Here is an 18,868-nt window from a genome sequence, read left to right on the forward strand (position 1 = left end):
TGTTAAACCGTCTTGGCCACCATACGTTCGTTCCTAAGCAACATAGATGCGCAAGCATATGTGAGGCTTTTGATAGAACTGCTCAGTGCAAGTGAAGGATGTGGCGGCACTGTTACGCCCGGCCTAGGGGAGCCGCAGCGCCGCATACACGTGTCTCCCCACCACCCGAATTAAGACCAATGCTGCAGCGTTCTCGTTCACAATGGTTATTTATTTCAGTTCGAGGAACTCTTCAGGGTGGGCGTGGCCCAAAACAGCAAACACTCTGTGCAGGTCCCCTACCTTTCTTAGAACACACAAAGAAACAAACCAAAGTGTCTTACCTATCTCCCTACCTAACAGGAGAAAACATGAACAAACAAAAGGGCTTCTCACCCCTACCAACCTCATTGCTAAACCCCCCAAATAATAATGTATTGCACAGATTGTAGGTTAAAGGGGTCTCTTTTGATGGGACAAGCAATTTCACAGTGGAAACAATAAGGGATCGTGAAGTTTCCGTTGGCCATGTCAGCCATTAGTTTGACAGATATAACTTGTACTTTCAATGTACTTTTTTTTGTGCGCTTTTCATTTTTACAAAATAAAACACGTTTTCCTGCATTAAATCCTTCCAAACAACATCTGTTCCTTGAAGAATGAGGTGCTGGAAATTATGTAAAGCTGACTAGCTTTCTTCAAACAACTTTTAGCGAGGACAGCACAATGGCTATTCAAAGTTTTCGTTGACTAAAAATAAGGATTAAAATGACTAAAACATTTTCGATTAAAGACTGAATCCAAAATAGTTGTCAAAATGAACACGGACTTACAAACCATCCAATCCCTGTGCACTGAGGAGTAAACAGCTTTGTTTATGACACATGACCTTCTGGCTTCATCAGTTCATAGCTGCTCCCAGGACCTCTTCAAGCACAAATTTTCAAAACACAAACTTTCTTTACATTATATTTATTACATATTAAAAAGTACAATAACCTTAATCTCTCTCTCATATATATATATATATATATATATAATGAACACACACACACACACACACACACATACATGATCATGTAACTTCCTGTTCATGCAGGACTCAGCAGCTGAGTCACAAAATAAACACACAGCTTAGAAAATGTGTCCCATTGGTGGCTCTGAAGGGCTGAAGTGTCCTGTAAGCAGCTGCAGTGAAAAGTAATTTTCTTCTTTCACAATGCAATAGCATTTGACACCACAGAGGATCCCAGGGCCGTGCTGAGCGGGTTGCTAAGCTCTCTACATCTACACCTTCCTCTACTTGTCATATTTGGCATTAAAAGGGTGAATTAGCTTCCATTAGTTTGTCAGGGTCCCTGTTATTGTATACAAGGCACAGTCAGCCAACAAGAGCAAATGGGAGCAAACAGCAGCGCTCAGTGTGACAAAACAACACTGAATACATACTGCGGAAATTAGAGCACTTGAGCATTTTTAGCATATTAATATATATATCGATAGATCTATCTATAGATAGTATAGATCTATCTATAGATAGATCTATACTTCTAATTACTTAACTGAAACCAAAGCAGTGGAAAACAACCAGTATTCAAGTCAATGGAGATGGCTGATTTTAAAAGTAAAACTATTCCAATGCAATAATTTCAGTAAATATTCATATTATTAATGACATCTAAAGTGAAGGGGTTAAGTCCCTGCTATCATCAGCCAAGAAGTCTAATACGATGAGTGTTGTTTTAGGCCACAGGGATTCATCATGAAAGGACTATTAACATGTGCAAATTACTTCAACACTGGCTACTGAACTATCTTTTGGAATGCTGCAGCTGTGACATGTGTGGCCCATGTGAGGGGCGTCATGTGCACACAGGGCCTCTGTGTTCAGTGGGATATGAACTCACCAGGGGCCAGGAATCAAAGCTTGTTGTTGGGGACAAAGAGATCATGCAGAATAGAGCAGGCCACCGTCTCTGTCACAAAGTGATGGTCAATAAATAAATTATTTTCTGTACCATTTTCAATCAGACACTGATGCAACGGCTCTGTTAACACCGGCTCTTGGAATCTTATTTTATCAACAATGTGCAGTGACTTCAATCCTAATAACATACCCACTGCCCCTGCATGCAATGTCTAGATTCATCTGAAGCACAGGTGTGAAACCTGCTGCTAGTGCTAGACTAAACTCCAGTTTTACACAAGTCATTTATAACACACTTATACACACATCATGTCACACATCTGACTAACATATTCTAAATACATTAACCTGTTGGTAATCACATGAGGAATATTCACACATGATCTTCACACACTGTCTTTAGGAGACACCAAGGCTGGAGCCTGAACAGACCTGTAGAAGTATGAGACCATGGTAGTTTATATCTATCAGTTCCTTCTCCAACCAGACTGCTGCTCTGGATGGTCCTTCATCACTATCAAAATACACTCTTCTCTCACATGTAGATCCATGGGCTGCCTGACTCATTTGTAGCCCCGGTTCCCCAGTTCTTTTCACTGCCTTACATACTACAAAATCTGAATTTTGCTTCTACTCTATTGGTCTAAAATATATATGATGCATTGAGTTTAAAAGACTGGAATCAGCCAATAAAATGGTCACCATTGGTTCTTATCTAGAGGTTAGTCAACTTCAATAAGATTTTTACTTCTAATACCTTTGATTGTATCATTCGATCCTGCATTTGTGGATATCTGGACATCCAGTTTGCACCGAACAATGTCACATGTTTTTCTCCTTTGAATGAAAAGTGGTATAATTGAGGTGGCACATCTATTTTGTCTTCTCAAACATATTACATAATTTACAGAACTTTGTGACAAGCTTGTGAAGCTGTAGTTGAAGTCAGTGGAATCAAGAAGGGGACTGGTCTGGACAGAGCTGGGGGCCAGGGTTGTGTGTGTGTGTGTGTGTGTGTGTATATATATATATATGTGTGTGTGTGTGTGTATATATATATGTGTGTGTGTAGGTAGGAGCCCCCCCCCCACACACACACAAACGGCTCTTTTACTTGACCTCGTCAGATGGGCTTGTAGGCCTGGGACCTGGAAGCAGTGGTACAGGGGACGTGGCCTCAATGAGGGCGGGGTTCAGGATGATTGGCAGCGACATGGGGGGGACTCCCACCTGCAGGGGGGATGCAAGGGGCTGCAGGATGAGGGGGGACTGGCTCAAAGGTGAGGGAGCCTCAAGAGGGGACGTTGTAAATGGCACAGAGGGAATCGAGGGTGGCACCGGAGACGAGCGATCAGATCCTAGAAAACACAGAGGAGAAATCAGAACCTAGCCGAGGAAGTTGTCCATACCTCATCGTTATACTGGCTACGGTACTCAGAAGGTCATGTGGCGCAGTCTCAGGACCTCTTGTACTAACGCTTTTGCGGCTGCTTCAGGCGTTATTTGTTTCGCAATGTGCCCTAAAAGCATGGTGAGGTATCTGCAAACAAGCCACAGTCGCGGGAACTGAAAGAGGCAAATTGCGCTTTATGTGTCATGCATATGCACTCACAGGCGCCTAATTATGTATTTCGCGGTACGTACAGCTACCACCCGTGAAAGCGCACCCTCATTTTGCAGTGAGAATTCTCTGCCTCTTAAAAGCAGGTGTAAACCAGAATGCGGGTTTCCTCACATATGCCTCATGGTGAAATCGCAGCAGTAATCAGAGCCAGACGGCGACATAGGCTAGGCAGACAGGCTGAAAGGATTTTTGCCGTAAGGATCACAATTTTTCAGTTGAGTGAACACGAAATTATTACGAGACAGTACATCTCCTACTCAGCGTTCACATTCCATTCCAGCAGTTGTTAAACTCCTCGCTACATTACAAATATTGGTGTCAGAAGGATTTCAAACGGTCATAGCATCAGCAGTGGGAATATCGCAGTCTGCATTGAGCCGTATCACAGCACAAGTACTTCACGCTTTGCTACAGCGCACTAGTCTATACATTTCCCCACCACTGATGCCAAAATAACATATCGTTCTCACAGAATTTTTGATTTTGCTCTTTTGACTGGCTGATCCATGATAGAAAGAGAGATGGAGGTTCATGCACATGCGGGTTTAATACTCGCAACGTACGATATAGTGGGCGGAGAAAGGCGCTGATTACCTGATGTCACGTAAACTAAAGTATCACAGTGTGCGCTTTCTGCTTGGGCCATGGTGCTGATAACGCTACATTTGCAAATGTACATACAGGAGGCCCTCAGGGTTCTATTACTCCCAACATGGTGTGTTGAGATGCGACTCTGCTGAAACCTGTCAGTGTTTTACCGTGGGCTGCGTCTGGTTGGGGTTGCTGGGGTGAAGCGGGCCGGCTCTGGGGCCGTGTCTCTGCAGGGTTAACTGAGGTTGGCTGAGCAAGTGGCAAAGATCCCTGAGGGGATAAAGGCCGACCTTCCGAGGTGGTCGGCTGCACAGGCTCTGCTGGAGGACTGGGTATTGGCTCTAAAACAAAGATGATTCATGAGAAACAACAGTGTCATTGCATAGAGCTGTTTCACCCCTACGGCACTGGATATCCGATGAGTACCTGGTATGACAGTCTGTTTGAAAAGCTCCTCCCGAAGGTGAGGCAGGAAGCACACTATCCGTTCCCAGGTTATCTCCCACAGGTCTGAGTATCCGGTCCTGGAGTCAGCACTATGGAAGATCCCCGCTGTGTCCATCACCAGCAGCATGTTCTTCAGGGACTCAGGGATGGCTTCCAACTACACAACCACAAGTGGAGGCAGCAAGACTCGGTCATTAAGTAACAGACCTGAATCCTAGGAAAACATCCTCCTTCTTCCACATTTGGTGATCTTTGCATTTCTGGATAACTTGAAGGGTTGAGGCTCCTGCAGCCCTGTTCACACCCAATGATTACGGAGTTCCCACTGCTAGAGTTACATTACAACACTAGATGTTAGTAGAACTATTCTTACCAACAAGTCACTGGAACCTGCATGCATGTACTTGTCCATGAAATCAAGAATTGTGAGCCACAGGGCAGCAAAGGTAGGCAGGGACAGCAGAGGAGACAGGTGCTGGAGGAAGACCTGCAGCAAAGGAAAACAAGTACACATGATGAGTCAGAGGATCTGCTCAGCTGTAGGATGGAAACTATTGTCCACATAGCCACCCTACACCTCACATTAGTAGTAGTAAAACACATTTCAGGTGTTCCCCTTTGTTTTAATTACTGCTCCTGAAGCTAACACTTGATCAGTTGAAATGTTTGGTAACAAAACATTTGAAAATAACTCAGCCTGCAGTTATTTAAAAAAATACATGTCTGTGTATTTCATTTTTCCTCCTTTATACTGTTCCTCCTGCTCAAACAGAAATATGTATATGTGTCTTTGATATTGCAATGCCAATGCACACAAAAAAGGGAACACAAATACAGCACCAAACTACAAGAAGAAGGGTCAAACAAGTTACACTTTTGTGTTTGTGTTAAAATGTGTGACAATTGATGTGAGTACATGTGATACTTGTTCTTGTGTGTGAGTATGTGCTGTGTGCTGTTTAAACCTTTGACAGGAGGGTGCAGGCTCTCATTCTGGTCTCCTCCATACCGCCGACATCAGCTGGGCTTATATTGTCAAGCAGCTTCGTCAGCAGTGGGAAAAGCACCTGCAAACGCAGACAGACACACACACATCAGGAAGTACTTCACATAAAAGCATTTGGATTATCATATTCACAGCACTAGCACATTTGATTGATAGCTTTCTTTCTTTCTGACCTTGTTGAAACAAGACTCCCACTCAGTGGCATCCAGTGTCTGCAGATCATGGACCAGCAGCGCCCTCTGGAGGTAGGTGAGGGCCTGCATACGGACTTGACGTCTGGCATCACAGCACAGCCAAGCTATGCCTTGAGTGGGCAACCATGCGACAAACATGAGCTGCATACATGTATCCGCCACCTTTCATCAATCCCTCTTAATCACTCCAAACGGAAGAACTAACATTGATAACACATTTTTGCTTTATGTGAGTTATGTGTGTTTATGATCTGAAATTCTGCAAAAAGTAAAACAGTCTCAAAAAGATTTCACATTCAAAACTGCACTTCAGTACTTTTTACATTAGATATATCTCTTCCTGCATATTGTGACAGTGGCCTACCTTGTAGCAGAGGACACCAGCAGCTGGTCCACAGAGTCTGGGAATCGGCCTCAATCTTCCTCCCGGCAGCCTCTAGGTGACTCTGCTCCTCTGCCCAGGAGCTATAGATGCTGGCAGCCCGAGTGTGCAGAGTGTGCATCAGGTCCAACAGCTGCACACACCAACAATAATGTTAACCATAACAGCAGAAATAAATAAACACTATTGCTGCTCTTTAATTGTTGTGTGAATTACACAAACATTGGGACTGCAAACAAGAGTTGTGTTCGGGTTCATGAAATCAACCGTCGCCACACACAACTTGAATTTCACCGACTCCTCCAGGAAGTGCGTCTGGATGGATGCGGCTTCCAGCTCTACTTCAGGCTGACCAGCAGCCGGTTTGATGACCTGTTGTGTCGGCTCGGTGCCAGCGTCTCTCGGTTAGACAACAACTAACTTACAAGCGTTCAGTCTCAGCTGCCTGTGTGTCTCTGGTGAGCGGCTGTTTCATAATGTGTCTTCACGCTGTGACAGCAGGACAGCGGTGATGACGAGTGGAGCATCTTAACGCTGATTGGCTTTTGCGACAGCGTCAGGCAAAAAAGTGATTTATTCGCTTCGCTCCTTTCACTTTTTCGTGTCCAACTCGCCACCCGTTTAAAATTCGCCTAATTAACGACCAGCTGTGTCTGTGAATTGACTTTGCATTAAATCTAGCGCAAATAATTTGCTTCACTTTTGGTGTGAACGCAGCATAACTGTCCTACAGGAGACTCATTTTTAACCCTGCTTTGTTTTGTGAAACACTATTATAATTAATATTACTATGGAACCCAGGGGGAGGGACCCAGAGACATGAACTAATCGGAATATGGTGTAAGGGTAGAGAGTTCTGTGGTACTTACATCCTGACTAACCTGTAATGCCACTGTGTGGTAGCTGGCCGGGACGCCCTCATCCTCCTCATCGTCGCTGTGAGAACGGGATGGACGCTGATTGGACGCCCTGCTACCACCTCGCCGCGTTCCCCCTCCTCCTTCTTTATCCCTTCCCCCTGCCTTCCTTCTTATCCGAGACTTAGAAGAGTCGTACTTGTGGCTCTTCTTCTTGTCGTGGTTGCGATAACCTGAGGAAGCAAATCATTGAAAGGGGAAACTAGAATTACTGCTTTGGGGTTGTATAGCTCTCTGTACCATACAGTCAAGGTAGTTTGGGTTTGTGAACAATAGGATCAGTTCATTATTTTTATGCTATCAAGACGTCAACATGAATGCAAATTAATGGGCCCGTCATTTTTTGTGTGGAATGAAAATTCCACTTTGATAGGTCTGTTACTCTTAATGCGGCTGTTCTGCATGTCTACCAACCCCTGGACATGGTGGAAAAAACAACGAGCATTTTTAATGCAAATAAAAACGACTAATAAAATAAAACGACTCCTTTGGCAGTTTCAGTGTATGCCGGTGTCATCAGACCAAATGGGAGTCACCCTTACATCGTCTTGGCCATCACTCTATCACACACCCAAACCCAGTTTCACACAATTCTGTACATTGCGTCCCAGGCTTAGAAGGCACAATAACTTAATAGAATACAGTGTTTCCTAGGTTTACACCTTGGGGGGAGGGGTAGGGTGGTGCGTACAGGTGGGACACAGACACTTATACCGTCTTTTTCCAGCGCAAGTTCTCTGTCCGCTGTGTGTCGGGACACTGGATTAATTTGATACATGAAGACAATGTCCCGGCTAGAAGTGGATAAAAGCTGTGGGTTTGTGCGCGGACGGCCTGGTCAACAGGGATTGAGCGCCGTCATCCCCCTGGTGTAACGCGTGCACTCACGCACTGAATGCAACCCCCAGTGGACTTTATAGGAATAGCAGCTACTTTTATAGAAATGCAATTTACGTTTTTCTATCATTTTTACACTTAGCAGTTAATAATGACCCTTGTGGTATTTTGACCAAAGTATGTTTTAGACATTAAATTTAGACCATGAACAATCACATCAACTTAAAAGGGCATAATATTGCTCCTTTAATCCAAATGTAATTGAAGAATACAAAAGGGACTTTACACATCCGGACTAGAGTTCATTGTTGGGGGTGGGGGGCGTGGATGACTACCTTTCCAGATAATTAAGTCTGTGCGTGTGTGTGTTTTAATGCGCATGTGCCTTTTAGTACATGTTAGTGCATACAAGCCTGCCTTTTAGTACATGTTAGTGCATATGAGCCTGCCTTTTAGTACATGCTAGTGCATATGAGCGTGCCTTTTAGTACAAAATAGTGCACGCGAGAGTGCCTTTTAGTACAAGTTAGTGCATGTGAGCATGCCAAATAGCTCCTATGGCATTTTAGACGTATTCCAATGTCTCACCTCCATTGAGGCTGGCCTCCACAAACACTCGTATGGCTCGGACACACAGCTCAAAGTTGTCAGGGGTGACGTGGGCAGCGTCCCGGACGATAAACGAGAGTGTCTCTACACACTTAATGAGAGACTTGGTATCGTGCTGGCCCAAGTCCTGACCCAATGTCAGACTATACTGGTTGACCAGTGGGTGATTCAACTGGGCTTTAGAGTTTACTTGAGTGGTCTTACTCATCTCCAGGTCGTCTTTCCCAACCTGGACAAAAGTACAAAATAAACACACATATGCATAAAAGTTTGATCAGAGAACTAAACCGATATCATTTTTTCTGAAGGTTAGAATATGTGATCATCAACCTGCCACTGAGGAAGTGTGAGTGACTGTGCATGTACAATATACACTATGTCTTGCTGCTCATAGGTAATCTGTTTGTGTGTGTAAGTATGCACAATGCCTTGCATAAGTATGGAATTCAAATAGACTTATTACACATTTTATCAACACAATGTACTTTGAAGATGCAAAATATTTTTGTTGTGACACAAACAATATTTGTTGGGTATTCACCCAAGTTGTTTTACAGTAAAGGGGATGAATACATATGCACTCAACACTAAATAATCAAAATAATTACAAACTTTCATGTAAACTTTCCCCCCGACTTCCTGATGTTGCACTATTTTGTTTTGGTCCATTACATAAAATCCCAAATAAATACCTTTGCGTCTGTAGTTACACCATGACAAAATGTGGAAAAGTGCAAGGGGAGGAATACTTGCAAGGCACTGTATGTGTGTATGTGTGTATTTGTGTATGCTCACCACAAGCCAACCACTGCTTGCTACATCCACATCTGTTGTGGAGCGAGGGATCCTGGTCTTGCTATGCTCGGTGTAGATCCCTGAGTCAGACGTGTAGCCTCGGTCTAAACTCACTTCACTAACATGATGGGAGGGTAGCTCACTGTCTGACTGGGCTCCTGGAGGCACAACGAACACCATTATATTCTTATTTTCTTGGCCACTTGAGACAATACTAAATGTACTTTAATAAGTTCAAAAGCCCACTGTTAACTCAAAACTCAAAATGTGAATACAGAACATTAACAGCATTGCATTGACAAACAAGAGGAATGTTCGAGACTACACAATTTCAATAGAAATAAATATTTCCAACCATCCCGGTGCCCAGTAGAGTCCTTGTTTACCTGAAATGTGCACTTTGTAATTTTATTTTGTACTGCACTGTTTGGCAATGTTGTTTTTCAGTAAAATAAAACATTTGCATAAAGCAAGCCAATCCACTTTTCCATTTTGATAAAAGCATTAAAATGGAAAAAAGAATAGGGACATTTAGAATAGATCAAAGTATGCGATTAATTGTGATTCACTTTGAATTAACTATGACATAAGTATGGTTAATTACATATTTTAATAGTTTGACAGGACTAATTTTTAGGGAACTTTATTTCCTACAGTACTAGAAATACACTAGTGGGAAGATGTTATCATCAAACTGTCGATCATCTGAATGAAGAACGGCAGTCTTCGGTGGTTATTTAAATCTAATCGGGTCAACCTGATGATTTAGAGAGAAATATTGCACCTGTGTCATTGTCAGTAGTGGGGGACGAGAGTTGGAAGGAGGCAGGAGGTTTCACTCCAGCCCCAATGCACTCCAGCAGGGAGAAAAGTGTGAACCAGTCGTTTGTACTGTGAATGTTGGCTGCATTAGTCTTCAGCAGCTCATGGAGGCCAAAGGCCACCTCCCTACTGACCCGGGACAACACAGGAGGTTTCATCATTAGCAGCAGTCGCAGCGAAAGGAGAACCTGCAGGTTCATGGAGAAAGAAGATCAGGCCTAGAATATATTCATAATTTTATTTACAAATATTACAAATACTCTACTAAGTGGAAATGTATTCATTCATTCTGCATGGACAATGCACACTCATCAACAGTTCTATTGTAAGTGCCAGATAGAATTATTAGCCAGAGAGGCTAATTTCCATCTGCTGTCATCGGCCAGATGTTTTTAAGTCAGCCTAAAATAAAAATAAAACATTAAAAGAAAAAAGAAAAATCTGAAAGAGGAAATTCAATTAAAATTAATAGACAAAAAACAATTGTGATAAATCAATTGGAAATGTGCATGTAAAAATAATATATCCTTTGTCCTGTCATAATGCTGTGTTATTCAGTGAATTTGGATATATAGTATTAAAATGTCAAACACCTCAGAACAAAGTTCACTGTTTGGGAACAGTCCAGAGATCTGAACACTTGAAACACCTGTTGTGTGAACTGCTCACACTCATTCATTGGCTAGCTTACTGAACACCATGCTCCACTCTGCTGTGTAAATTTTTATTTTTCCAACCAATAATAGAGCAGGAGGTGAGCACCAATCAACTCACATGCTTGCTCAAAAAGTAAATAAGAAAAAAGGAGATAAGAATCCACTGAACCAGTTGTGAGTCAAGGACTGAATAGAGTCAGCATCTGACAGACACTTAAAGTTCAAGGGCTGTACTTTCGATGTTAACCTACCTTTCAGTCTGACCCATGCTGACCTGAGAATATCATCTCAGCGAGTAACATCACAGTCAGCGGCTGTGTTTTAGTCCAGGTGCACTCGTGAGTGTGTGTTGGGAGTACCTGAGAGCTGATGTCTTCTCGCCGTAGCAGGCGGATTGCCAGCCTAAGGAGTCCCACCACAGCCCTCTCCACCAGGAAGCAGCTCTCATTGGGGTACACACAAAGATGGCAGAGATGGTCTCGCACCGTTTGCCACACACAGGACACACGGTCTCTACACACACACACACACACACACACACACACACACACACACACTTAGATAGCACCTGAGACTGCTGGGAAGATAGCATTGACATATTACTCATCCTACCGGTTCTCCAGAATAATACGCAGCAACATCTCCAAGCAGAAGGCAGCATCTTCCTCATCATAAGTATCTTCATCTGGTGTGACTGATATCAGAGCCTGGGAAGTATTTTGATGTGGTTGACTTTAGCATGGGACAAATGCCATTTATCCACACTTTCCTGAACTAACAAATACACAGCAAGACAAGAGCTATATGCAGTGCCTTGCATGAGTATGCAGTCCCCATGGTCTTTTCCCCATTTTGTACAGTTACAAACGAATTCACATAGAGCTAGACATTTTCCATTTGATCAACACAACATGCATAGTACTTTGAAGGTGCAAAATACCTTTTACTATAACACAAAATATTTAGAAAAGAAACAGTTGACATCTGTTGGATGCTGTAAGTATTCACCCCCGAGTCAATACTTGGTAGAACCTCCTTTCACTGCAATTACAGCTGCAGTCTTTTGGGGTTTGTCTCCACCAGCTTTGCACATTTAGAGATGAATACGTTTGTCTATTCTTCTTGGCCAAAAAGCTGAAGCTCAGTCAGATTGGATGGAGACCATCTGTAAACAGCAATTCTCAAATCTTCCCATAGATTCTCATTTAAATTGAGGAGTGGAGAGTTTGAGAACATTTGAAGAATAGAGGGTGCTGCAGTTATTTGTTGAAAATCTGCCTTTTTCGGCATATTCTCATCATTTCTTAAAGGTGTAAAAGACAAACTCCTCCCAGAGTTTAAACCAGATTCTTTTCAAATTCACGCAGTGTGAAAAATTTCATTTTGCCAGAAGAACTATTAAACTATGGGTGTAGGGAGCATTTTTTTAAAAAGCCATTCGCCATGAAAAATTGAAGTTGTTTAAACTCGACCATACTTCATCTAATCTGCTCCATATTTCTCATATAGCATGAACTTATCACCCTGTAGACATCCATATTCATTTTTAAACTTCATAGAGCCACCTGGTGGCAAAAAGAAGTTCAATGTTTTTCATTTTACACCCTGCTTCTCAAAAGGTTTATTTGATCCCTCTCAAAAGTTCTTACCAGAGAGTTAAGACCTTGATAATCGGTGGGGAGAGGGAGCAATGGCATCACTGAGAAAAACTAAACCCTTGTAACTCTACTCCACATTACCAGATTCTTTCTAGAGCCTCTGGGCCTGAAGAGAAATGCCACCTACAGGTAACCGGAAGTCAAAAAATGAAGAGGGCACTTGGAAGGTGGAACAGAGTCAGTACCTTTCCCACCGTGAATCCCTTCCATCACAGGCCTTCCTTGGTTTATAACAAGGCCAATTCCTCAGGGTGAAGCTTCCATGGTGCTGGTATCCCCCAGTACCAGACAAATGGGCCTTTTTAAGTGCTAAAATCAGTTTAGATAAAACATCTGAGCAGGGATCTTGTAAATAATTTCTACACCATTTGCAAACAGTTAAGGCACTCAGATATTCTCACATTGTGAATGGGGACTAGTCTTTAGGGTAAATTTCCAGAGGAACATTAATTCCCTATTAAGGCAAAGTAGGCTAAATAATAATACATTTTATTCAAAGACACTCTACAGTAAAACCAGCGCATTTAGCCCAGGAACACAGATATAGCAATATAACTAATAAATAAAACAATCATTAAAAGCATTTAAAAGGGTGTAGAACTTAAGTTATCCTAAGTAGATATTTTTAAATACTCCAACTATTTAAGGAGGATTCAGGACAGCGTATGACGGCAATTGCCCATTTTGGGGAACCACAGACCAACCTCAAAGGAGTGAATTAGAAATGGAGGACTGCGCTGGAAGCCGGGCCACTGGGCCCAGCTGCTGGAAGGACTTGGGTGAGGTAGCATGGGGCAGGGGAGACCGCCGTATCTCTCGTCTCGTCATGTTTGGACTCTTTCTTTTTTGTTCCTTATGCTGTTGATAGGTCTGGTTAAAATCTGTTTAAACCGTAGCAGCAACTTAATTGATATTAACGACCAATCTACCCATTCCCTTTTAATGTAGCGTTGTGCTTTTTTCCTTTAAGTTAAACCGGAGGAGGAATTATTACACACTTCTGCAGCGGCTTTCTTCTTGCCACGGATTTGTGGAGTACACAGCGAATAGTTGTCCTGTGAACAGATACTCCACCTCAGCTCCGGATCTTTGCAGCTCCTCCAGAGCTCCCATGAGCCTCGGTTGCTTCTCTGATTCATTACATGTCATTTAGCTGATCATTTTATCCAAAGGGTACATTTCAACCATGAGGATACAAACTCGGAAGAACAAGAAACAAATTTCATTAAATAAGCCAATTTACAACTTGCTATAAATAAGAGCCATTATAAGTACAATTTAAGTGGTATAATTTGTGTTTTTAGTCAAGGTATAGTCTGAAGAGGTGCGTCTTTTGTTTGATTTATCGTCTCCTTGCCCAGCTTGCCTTGTGAAAGCTATTGGTTGCACCAGATCATTATTAGGGGTTTTACAATAAAGGGAGGTGAATACATATGCACCCTTCAGATTTTTATGTAAATTATTTTGAAATCCATGTCAACTTCCCCCCAACTTCCAGATGTTGGACTATTTTTCCGTTGGTCTATTACATAAATTCCCAATGAAATAAATTTAAATCTGTCGTTATACCATGACAAAATGTAGAAAAGTCCATGGGGGGTTAATACTTATGCAAGGCACAGTAAATGAAAAGAATGTTGGTAAGAACTCATACAAACCTTCATTAACTCCTGTAGAGACTCCAGCTGAAGAAATTTACTCTCTGTGATCAGCTTCTCTGGGTCACATTGCTAGTAGGACAGACATAAATTGCAGTGATGTTGACAGAATCTTAGAATTGTGAAACTGTTGTGTAATTGGGAAATCTGAACAGGTGATTAAGTCATTTAACAAAACCACAGAATCCAATCCAATATATAGGATATTAGATTGTTTGTGAACACCGAGAAAAAAGGCCGAAAGATTAAACCCATTTAGACACAAGGAGAATTTTGTTTTCAGCAGCGCAATTTCTTTTCAGAAAGAACCCTTGATGTGTGGAATATATTTAACACCAGACAAAGTTTTCTTGGTCCGATCCAAGAAGGTTAGCTTCAACAAAGCAGAGCACATCACATCCACTCCTTAAACCCTTTCACCATAAAAATGTCAGCATTTCCAGACGGAATTCAAATTCACTCTGCGATATGGCTAAAAGCTCAAGACTTTGGTAAAGTAGTTAAAAGCAGTTCATTCTCTTTCTGACCTTCTACTGAACATCATCACTGCGATAGTTTTTAATGTTATTTTCTTCTTACGACTCTTCCAAAAAAAGCCAGAATCGTGGAGTACACGGCTGATGGTACACTGTGGTCATAAAGGGATGGACATGGTCAGCAAAAATACGCAGGTAGGCTGCAGCATTTAAACCATGCTCGATGGGTACCAAAGGGGCCAAAGTGTGCCAAGAAAATATCCCCCACACCATTACACCACCACTGGTAGCCTGAACCTTTAATACAAAGCAGGATGGATCCATGCTTTCATGTTTTTTGTGCCACTGAAATCAGACCAGGCAACGTTATTGCTATATATCCTATATTGTCCAGTTCTGGTTAATCTGTGTTAATCTTAGTGTCAGTTTCCTGTTATTGGCTGACAGGAGTGGCACTTCTGCTGAACTAGCCCATCATCTTCAGCGTTCCACGTGTTCTGCGTTCAGAGATTGTGTTCTGCATTCCTTGGATGTAACGAGTGCTTATTTGAGTCACTGCCTTTCATCTGGAACCCGTCTTCCCAGTCTCCTCTGACCTCTCGCATCAACAAGGCATTTTCGTCCACACAACTACTGCTCAAATGATATTTAGTCTTTTTGGGACCATTCTCTGTAAACTCTAGAGAAGGTTGTATGTGAGAATTTCAGTATATCTGCAGTTTGTGACATACTTGTGACCAGCCCGTCTGGCACCAAAAAACTTCAATTTTCAAAGTCCCTTCTTCCCCTTTCTGAAGGCCGGTTTGAACTCTAGCGAGTTGTCCTTACCACGTCTACATGCCTAAATGCATTGAGTTGCGTCCATGTGATTGGCTGATTAGCAATTTGGGTTAAACAGGTGTACCTATTAAAGTGGACAGCGAGTGTATATTTTGTTTATGTACACATTACACTTTTACATTTTTCACCATGTATGTTTACCTTTATGCAGAGGATGGCTGCCTGCTTGGCCTCCTGGTTTTCCGTGGACGGTCCTCTGAGTCCTGACTGCTCGGCTCCACTCAATGTAAACCAGTTAACAAAACTCAACACCGCCGACTCACCGCTGACATGGAACAAAGAACACAAAAAATACAATTCATATTATAGCTGTTGTCTTCTTCAAGGATATAAAGAGTATAAATAGTTATGAAATAAAGAAATGAATATGGCTGGAGAGTGATGACACAAACCAACAGCAGTGAAGCCATTTCTGGAAGAACATTCGAGTTTTACATTCTACATTTCCCAGTAGCTTCTAATGTGAACAGTTGAAATGTGCCCATACCGGTTAGAAGGCGTTTCTTCTCTTTGAAGAGATATCTTTCCACTGGGCTCCACAAAATCCTCCACCTGAAGCAACAAGCATAGTATTTTAGCAGTGAACAGTAGATGGCAGCACAACTTGTAGGAAGCACTCTATCTACAAGCAACTTGTAGTCCTTACCTCTACCATGGCTTTGGGCAGGAGCTCGGATCTGAACAGCTGTAGCATGGAGTCCATGATGTTCTTCCAGCCCTCCCTCAGGATGTCGCCGTGCCGATGGGCAAGGTCAAACACAGTTTTGGCTGCTGTCTGTGCTTTGTTATTGCTGCCAAACACTGTAGGAAGGTTTTCCACAGACTTCACAGGGAAGGGACACAAACACTCAGTTAACAGACATTCGGACACATTCGGATCTATAAGTACTAATAATGATTCAAGTACACAAGAGGATTTCGTTTGTCATTTAATTCACTCACTTACTGTAGGTGTTAGATATATTTCATTAGATACATCTTTTCATATTCATATTCTAAAATCATATTCTTGCCAATATCGCAAGGTTATCCCAGGAGGAGCGTGCTCTTATCACACCAAGTCATTCCTGTGATTACAGAGCCTCATGCATCATGTACCTTGCAGTTGCCTTCTACTGCCAAAGAGTTCTGTTGCACAAGCATTGTAGCAACCCAATATGACAATTTAATATGAGCTTGGTATAGTATTGAGGACATTCTGCCAACATACATGTGTATCTGTTTGTGCACTGCACGGTTCCCATGTAAAACATGTTTTGAAAGTAACCTGAAGTTTGATATACAAGTGATATATTGGTAAAACAACATGCTGCTGTGGTGTGCTTTCTCTGAGACGGCCTCACCTCACTACTTAGAGTGGTGAACTTGCAGAGGGAGATGATCAAATTGTCAAAAACATCACTGAAGCCATAGTGAGCTGCAATCATGGCACACTTCCTGCAACAACAGAAACACTTATGACAACATCTTACACACAGAATAACAGATTTAGGTGCTTTATATTTCAGTTATACAAGTCTGGTCTACTGTTAAATATGGGTGGATTTATTTCATACCATCGCACCCAAACTTAACTGGTTGATGCTAACTTCCCTGACCAATCTGCAGACTAGAAGAGAACAACTTCACTTAACAACAGCTAGTTTGGTGTGGATACTCAAGTAAACACGAGACAAAGGATTCCTCATTTTAGAAATAAGAAGCTGAGACATGTTCATCTAATCAGGCTCAGGATGGGCCTGATCCTCAGTATTTACACTGTGTGGTTGGTCGGACAACAGAGAAGACATGAAGGTTATATGAGGTTCAAAGCATCGCTTAAGGACGCTTGGAAACATGAGGAAGTGGCTCTACGGGAGCCTCGTGGTCGCAGCCATACCTGGAAGCTACAACTACTTTAATACTAGTAGTACTACAAATGCTATTACTAACACTACTTCTAGTATTCTAGTACTACTATTACTACGACTGATATAACTACTAGTATTACCACTGCTGTTAAAAATAAAACTACTACAATTATTCTTACAAATCTTACTATTACTACTACTACTACTAGTAGTACTAACATTAATACTACAGGGTTTATACACATTTTGACCAACGGATTTCCATGATTTGTCCATGACTTCAAACTTAATTTCAGTGTATACATAAGAAAGTGAGAAAATATTTAAACTAACAATGAGTAAAAGGTATACACAGTGTTTCCCCTACATTCAATTAGGGCCCAAGAAAGTATGTTTTTATGTTTACAATTATCCACTATGGATGAGGTTTTCCCGATACCAGTGCTAAAACATACCGGTGCAAAAGAGGGCCTGAACAAATACTTTTTTTAACTTCAAATTGTAGACAATATATGAACTGTTAAGAGTATACTACAGATTCTCTGTAAGAGCCGGAAGTGTATGTATTACTTCGTTGGAATTTTGGGAGTATTAATAATTTAATGTATGCTCATATTGAAAGCATTTATGTTGGATTGACACTCCTTGTGTGTCTCGATGTATAGATGTCATGAATGCAGCAGAGCTGCATGAGCACAAGAGCAAATTGTTTATCTACCGTGTGACAGAATATATTAATGCTTTGCTGCGTAAAAAAGAAGCGAAAATAATCAAACAATCTCCTGTTATTCGCGTAAGAAAATAAAGTCTAATAAGTGTCTGCAGCTCAATACGGCTCAAAGACAAACAACACTAAAGGAACAACGCTACACCCTCGGTCCATGTACCTTTTGATCTTTTGATTTCTAATCCAAAACGGTAAAACGGAAGTGTGTGGCCGTTTTCTCGTTTAGAAACAAAAAAGGAGTCCAAAAGACAACTTTTCACTCCGTTTATGCCTTTTGTGGGTTTTTCCATAAAACGAAAATACAAAGCGTAGCCGCTAAACCGAAATTACGTGGATTTTCACAGTAAAAATCCACGCAAACGTCTGCAATGACAGCGGTTACCAGGTTAACATGAAGAGAAAATTCATTAACGGATATAAATTAATGATCCGGGTCCGACGGGATGTGTTCGCAGCAGTAGTTGACTCGCTGCTCTTGGTTCTGATATTTATTGTCCACAGATTGTGTTGCTTCAGTGAGACGCAAAGTGAACGTGTTCACATCTCCAACAGTATGTGGCAGAATACGTGTATTTAAACCATAGTTCCCTATCAGGGAACTCGAGCTGCGTAAAAACGCTGTGGGAACGCCCCTGCGTGACCGCGTCATGAAGCACGTGTGAAACTTAACCAATGGCGAGCTGGTACGTCATAGCGGCGACGCCGGACCAGGGCGCTATAAAGGGACCCGAAGGGCAGGACCATTCATCTCTGTGCCTTCATCTAGTGTGTGTGAAGTTTTTCCACTTAGAAATGGCTGAGCGGTATGTGCAGTGTGCCCCCCCCTTGCATCCGGTTCATTACGAGACTCGCACGCCTTATGCGTTGTCTGCT

General features: G+C 42.1%; 1 protein-coding gene across 5 annotated transcripts in view; it reads right to left on the bottom strand.

Annotated features, from left to right (window-relative positions):
• Positions 1–203: 203 nt before the first annotated feature.
• gbf1 (golgi brefeldin A resistant guanine nucleotide exchange factor 1) overlaps positions 204–18,868 on the bottom strand; it is an 80,330-nt gene continuing 61,665 nt past the window's right edge. For 3 of the 5 annotated variants that reach the window (XM_062566635.1, XM_037464909.2, XM_062566637.1), the window contains 18 exons: positions 16,762–16,855; positions 16,065–16,241; positions 15,906–15,970; positions 15,560–15,683; positions 14,103–14,174; positions 11,399–11,493; positions 11,146–11,299; positions 10,093–10,318; positions 9,309–9,466; positions 8,493–8,742; positions 7,020–7,240; positions 6,133–6,283; positions 5,748–5,878; positions 5,534–5,635; positions 4,942–5,055; positions 4,548–4,725; positions 4,289–4,462; positions 205–3,264 (listed from right to left, as the gene is read on the bottom strand). In XM_062566635.1, coding sequence (XP_062422619.1) covers positions 3,017–3,264; positions 4,289–4,462; positions 4,548–4,725; positions 4,942–5,055; positions 5,534–5,635; positions 5,748–5,878; positions 6,133–6,283; positions 7,020–7,240; positions 8,493–8,742; positions 9,309–9,466; positions 10,093–10,318; positions 11,146–11,299; positions 11,399–11,493; positions 14,103–14,174; positions 15,560–15,683; positions 15,906–15,970; positions 16,065–16,241; positions 16,762–16,855 — 2,734 coding nt within the window. In that variant the 3' untranslated portion in view covers positions 205–3,016. Of the gene's footprint in view, positions 3,265–4,288; positions 4,463–4,547; positions 4,726–4,941; positions 5,056–5,533; positions 5,636–5,747; positions 5,879–6,132; positions 6,284–7,019; positions 7,241–8,492; positions 8,743–9,308; positions 9,467–10,092; positions 10,319–11,145; positions 11,300–11,398; positions 11,494–14,102; positions 14,175–15,559; positions 15,684–15,905; positions 15,971–16,064; positions 16,242–16,761; positions 16,856–18,868 lie in introns of all 5 variants that reach the window. The other 2 variants (XM_062566636.1, XM_037464911.2) reach the window with 2 other exon arrangements.

Source organism: Pungitius pungitius, chromosome 13, assembly GCF_949316345.1.
Source record: "Pungitius pungitius chromosome 13, fPunPun2.1, whole genome shotgun sequence".
NCBI lineage: Eukaryota > Metazoa > Chordata > Actinopteri > Perciformes > Gasterosteidae > Pungitius > Pungitius pungitius.